Raw genomic sequence first — 6,000 nt, forward strand, 5'->3', positions numbered from 1 at the left:
TAATAGGATTTAAACAGGTGAGTTATAGAAACATCCTCCCCTGTACAGGAAACGATCCACAGAGACCAAACGGTTTGTGTAACAGGTTGTAAACATGTTTGTTTCTGCTGTAAAGTTGTAACACGGGAGTCTGCGGCCCCTTTTCCTAGAGTACCTACTCGGACTGACTTGGCACAGTTTGCCACGTTTTCCAGGGTTTTCTGTTAGGTCGTAGTACCTGGTACTAAAAACTAAAAACCAGGTATTCTTTTAGTACCTGCTCGGCCGGGGTTCTAAGTGATCCAGACAGGTACTAAAATGTGATGTCGTCAGACCGCACGCAACCGATTGGCTGGTCAGTAGCGTCACTCGACGAGTCACGAGAGCGTCTCGTTCACAAAAATCAAAACTGCCATTTTTGAAACTCGGCTGCAAAACAACGCCGTGATCCCCCGAGTGTGACGAACACCTGCAGACTGAGCAGCAGGTAAATATTAGCTTCGATGTCCACCTTTGTTGGAACGTTCAGATGCGCCGACGCTTTGCTATGACGTAAGGCGTGCAAACAAGGTACTACTGGGTTATAATGGAAAACCAGTCGACCCGAGTAGGTCAAATGGAAAAGGGGCTTATGGGGACGGACTCACTGCTGCCTCTGCTGGACATTAGGGGAACTGCAGCTGTGGTGCTTGTTTGTCAGAGGTTTCCAGGTCTTTACTGTGTTGTCTTTGTGTTTCAGCTGAGCTGCTGCGGTAAAGGCACAGGCACTAACCTCCTTACACAGTTAACAGACATAACTGGAATCACCAATATTTGCCCCAGTAATACATTCACGGTAAGTACAATCATTTATTTCAGTGGTTTAATCTTTGCTCGCGTGCTTCTGGCTCACGGGGAGAAAAAGCAGGACCATCATTTAGCTCTCTGCAGAAATCATGAAGTTAGTCAAAAAAGCTCCATAAACTTTGCCGTGAGACAGTTTCTCTCTGCTGTATACTTGCACCAGGCAAACACAGGTGTGCAGGGGGCGGGGTCATTCATGTTTGCGTCCTGTCTCACCATCAGGAACACGAGCCTCTCGTCACGACTCGGTGCATTGATAGCGTTGGCGGGTTCTCCTGTGCTGCTGTAAAATAATCTGCTCTTGGTAACCTGATGCAGTCACGGGGGGCTGTTCCTCTTCCTGTTAAACCGTGGTATTGAAAGTAGTTGCATTTCACCCGAGAGCACAGCAGGGGGCGCTTTTAGTCCACTGAACAGAAGTGAATGGAGCTAGACTGAGATAAAAACGTATATTTTAGTTTCAGTTAAATGAATGGAAGTGGTTGAGTCTGTGCAGCTGCTCTCCACAAACCGAGAACTTTTCACTTCAAAGTAAAAGTCACATCTTTTGAGACTTTTACTTTGAAGGTACATCTTTTCCATTTTCAGTTTGTGTCACATGTTTTTTTTACCACATAGCCAGCAGTGTAAGTAAAGACATGCCGGACAAAAGATTTAGAGAACATCGAGACAGCAAAAACCTCAGAGTCCAAAGATCTGCAGGAGGCTGTTCTGTATGCAGCCTGCAGCTTCACACGAGGCTTAACTCCAGTTGTTGGCAGCGCAGTCGCGTTACTGAAGTGACCCGAGGTCAGTGCAGAGCTGCGCGGCTGCCAGAACACAGAAGTGTTTAAAAGAAGCACTTTTTACTTTGTCTGTTGCTGATTTCTGTGAGAGGAAACTCATCAGGAGGAGGTGGGGCCTAACGCGCTGAACACGTGGACACAGCAGGAAGCTAAAGTAGCGTTAGCATGAATAAATGAAAGCAGTGTTACAGAATAAATGAGCTGAAATATTAATGACTGATAAATAAATGAGTGTGTGTGAGCTGAGGTGGCTGTAAGAGAGAAGCTCACAGATGATGTGTGATCAGCTGTCTCTAAGGCTACGTTCACTCTGCAGGCGAAAGCGCATCAAATCCGGCGTTTTTGACCCTCTGCGACCCACATGACAGCGTGAACGGCACAAATCCGATATTTTTAAATCCGATCTGGGTCACTTTCGTATGTGGTGCTGAATCCAATACATATCCGATGTTTCAGAAAGCTGCTGTTTGATGGTCACGTCGGATTAAATCCGTCTTTTACGTCACTGACACAAGACAGACGCCGATTATCAGCTCTGGAGAAGACATCGCGAACGCTTCCTGGCCATCCAGTGTAGATGTCAGTGAAACTGTTGGGAAGACAACGTTGGAGAAACGTGAACATTTTCTTTGTACTGTATAATCTGCAGATTCTGACAGAAATCTGCAGCTATCCTTCGAAGCAGCGCTGCTCTAAAACAGCAATAAGGATCATTATTAGGCCAAATGTAGGTAACGCAATAACTTTATAACTTAACGTAAAGTCCGAAGTCTTTATATTAAGGCCATCAGTCACACACTACTGTTGGTCTGGGTGTAAACAGAGCGCGTTGCGTGTGACGTCTTCTTTTGCGCATGCGGCCGCTTTGAGCGTTCACACTAGAGCGCGTTTGTGTCGCATTTTGTTTGTAGTGTGAACGAGCAGACAAAAAAATCGGATTTGATCAAATAATTTGAATTGAGCATTAAGACCTGCAGAGCGAACGCAGCCTTAGACTGGTCCACAAACAGGAAGTGAAATTCCTAAACATTAAAAAAATAAAATTTTTTCCTCCATCTATCCCAAACTTAAAATAAAAGATTCCTCAAATGAAATCGTGGTTTAAGAGAATACAGAAATGCCGACACGTGGTGTTTGTAAAAATGTGAAGCAGCAGCAGGAGAGCAGGATGCATTCTCTCTGATCTCCAGTAGGTGGCGTGTTTGAATGTTTTGTTTTTGCTTTGCAGAGCTGCCACGACAGAATCAACGAGCTGTTCCACGATAAGATTTACCTGATCGGCATCGCCGCGCTGGTGGTCGCCGTTATCATGGTGAGAACATGAACATCACACAGTGCTGCTGCTCGTAAATGTGCTGAAGGCTGAGGGGCAGCTTCGATTGTTTCTGCTTATTTCATGCATACAGTGTGTGTACGACTAAAAGAGAGGATACGTCCTTATACAGTCATCCTCAGCCACGTAGAAGCCCCACCCACTTGCTCTTTAAACCTCCTGTGTGAGGGGCAGCCAATCAGAAGGATGACTGAAAAAGGGAGGAGCTGAAAAAAGAAGCTTATTTTAGATGAACTGAGCTCAGTGTAAAGTAAAGATTATTACAAACTGCGAATCCACGGCTGCAAATATGAAGCTAGAAATGAGCGGGATAGACCCCCTTGAAGATGAAGGTGACCCCTGACCTTTCCTCAAGCACCTTTGGCCCTTTTTAGCTCATGAGCATGAAAAATCGTATTTTATTGGGTAGTCTTTTGGTTTTTGTGGCTGTATGTAGGACAGCACTGAAGTCTGTGAAACGCAGAGAAAACAGAGTCTTTCCTGGTGCGTTAGTGAAGCTGATGCGCTGCTGCTCCCTCGGTCAAAGACGACCATCCCACCTTCTCGTGTCAAAAAGAGTCTCAGTGATAATCAGGAGGCGTTAAGGCGGAGCGAGCGCACGAATGCTGTCGCCGAGTGGAAATCGTAGATGCTGTAATGATGTAATGTTGTGACGCAGCCCTGACAGCTTCCTCTTCTTCCTCAGATCTTCGAGATGATCTTCAGCATGGTGTTGTGCTGCGGGATCCGCAACAGCCCCGTGTACTAAAGCGCCGGGGCTCCGGCCAATGAACGAGGAGAGGACGACCTCGCCGTCTCCTTCGTTTGTTTGTTTTTTATAACCAGGAAATGCCACATGTATTGCTTGCTGGATTTTAGTCAGCTATTAAAGACGATATCCTGTTTTTCTTACACTGTCAAAGATCATTTTTTATTGTTATTTTGTTAGTCACAGATGCTGTTATGCATATTAGAGCAGTGTTTAATGTAGATATGCTGTCACACACCGTCGAGGTGCTGTAATCTGATTAGTTTACTGCTTTCCTGCCTACGTCCACGCTCTCATATCGGCCTTTTCTGGATCCCCCCCGTTTTCTGTATAAACTGTATATAAATATGTGGACAGTGCTTCATGTCTGCCTGAGCATGGATGTTGTTTATCACGAGCTTTGTTCACAAACACTCTGTGGATTGATCCAGACTGAAGGCGTACATGACCGGCGCGCGCTCTCTCACACACACAGACAGACAAACAGAGACACAGACAAACAGAGACACAGACAAACAGAGACACAGACAAACAGAGACACAGACAAACAAACAGAGACACAGACAAACAAACAGAGACACAGACAGACAAACAGAGACACAGACAGACAGACAAACAGAGACACAGACAGACAAACAGAGACACAGACAAACAAACAGAGACACAGACAGACAAACAGAGACACAGACAAACAGAGACACACACACACACCCCCCCACCCCCCTCTGGTCATACTGTGGGATGTTGTCAGGAAATGAAATGTTTAATCTGAAGCTGTAACCAAAGTCGGTGACCTCTGACCCCGTTTGCTTTCCTTCTGCGGTGGTAAACTATGATCGTCGTGTCAGAATCAGAACACGCCTCAGAGTTTAATGTTCGGCTCATTCCTGCAGTCGTGTACTGGTCACGTGTTTCCCAGCAAACCGGTTGTCCTGGTAGGCAGCTGGTTGTGTTTGCTCACAAATAAAACTATGGGCTGCTAAAAAGGATTCAAAGCAGAAATTTAAAAGCCCACAAATAATAATTAATGTTGCATCTTAAATTCATGTCATATTTGGCATATTTGAGTCATTTTGTGCATTTTGCCCTTATTTTGAAATCCCCGTTTACGGCCCGTCCGGTTGAGCCTCGTCGGTCTAATCTGACATGTTTATGTGGTCGTCGTCCCTCCGCCTTCGTTAGCCGCGCACTAGCAGCTCATCTGTTGTGTCGTCGTCATGGTAACGAGCGTGGCTGTATCGGCGCCGTCCGAGCTGACCCGTGCACGTGCAGAGCGCCTTCCGTCCCAACTGTTGCCGACCGCTACCTGCACAGCCCCGCGGCCCTCTAACCTCTACTTTAAATCATAGCGTCTCGTGTAACCCTCCATATAATCGTAGCTTTTCTCAACCAATTAAAACTTTGCCTTGTTAACTAAGTGGCGCTGGACAGTGCGACGTACAGCTCTGATGTATCGTACTAATGAAAATAATGAAGGCTGTAGAAACAGTGTATGCCTTTCTTCTCTTTGTATGGTAATATCTGTGTGGTACGTCATCACAGGAGGAAGGGGAAGGTTTTGTGACAGCGCCGATGAAGCGTTGATGCTGCCTTTTGAATAACCGCTGCATAAATCTCCTCTCTGCTCTGTAGACTTTGGTTTGCCCAAATATAAAGGGAATAAATGTATTTTACAAATAAGCTCTTCTTGTCTTTTATTTGAGGAAAGGTGACCGTTGTAAGAGGGGGTCGCTTCTACCTTCAGTCAGGGCTTGGTGGTTACCTTTACCAGTTGTAGCGAGTGCAGCAGTGTGAGCTCCTTAGTCGAGCTTTGGTTGGCATCAAGGATGCTGCACTTGTTGCTTTCATATATTTGAGAGCACAGGTGTCAAACTCGAGGGTGTCCTGATGAAATTAGCAGCTCAGCAAGACTTGACTCGATGCTGAGGAGGCGATTCAGCATTTGATTCATGTTACATCAGGAGTGCAGTAAAAGTACAGTTTTCTAAACACTTCTTTAAATGGGGGGGCAGGCACCTCAGCGTGCAGTCGGCTTTATTCAGGTGTGTTGCAGCAGCGACGCATAGAAACGTTTCAGCAAAGCGGCCCTCGAGGACTGCAGTTTTAGTTGTATAACCTTTTTGGTGCAGCCTGCATTACCTGTGGCCTCCTGCGGGGTTTTTTGGTAGGTCCTGTTTGATTTTCTGTCACTTTTCCTCCCGCTAAGAGTTTCACGGCCACGCTGACACACGGATGGACCTGCTGATGATCCCTGGCAACCGTAGAAGACCAGCAGCTGCTTCAAACGTCTCAGCGATGTTAAAGATGTCGGA

At 46.1% G+C, this 6,000-nt stretch overlaps 1 protein-coding gene across 1 annotated transcript in view; it reads left to right on the forward strand.

Annotated features, from left to right (window-relative positions):
• Positions 1 to 4,052, forward strand: part of LOC120721388 (CD81 antigen-like) — a 30,128-nt gene extending 26,076 nt beyond the window's left edge. Inside the window, exons 6-8 of the mRNA XM_040011677.1 lie at positions 719 to 814; positions 2,836 to 2,919; positions 3,626 to 4,052. Coding sequence (XP_039867611.1) covers positions 719 to 814; positions 2,836 to 2,919; positions 3,626 to 3,688 — 243 coding nt within the window. The 3' untranslated portion in view covers positions 3,689 to 4,052. The remainder of the gene's footprint in view (positions 1 to 718; positions 815 to 2,835; positions 2,920 to 3,625) is intronic.
• Positions 4,053 to 6,000: the final 1,948 nt, after the last annotated feature.

Source organism: Simochromis diagramma, unplaced genomic scaffold (genome assembly GCF_900408965.1).
Source record: "Simochromis diagramma unplaced genomic scaffold, fSimDia1.1 OVJJ01000603.1, whole genome shotgun sequence".
Classification (NCBI taxonomy): Eukaryota; Metazoa; Chordata; class Actinopteri; order Cichliformes; family Cichlidae; genus Simochromis; species Simochromis diagramma.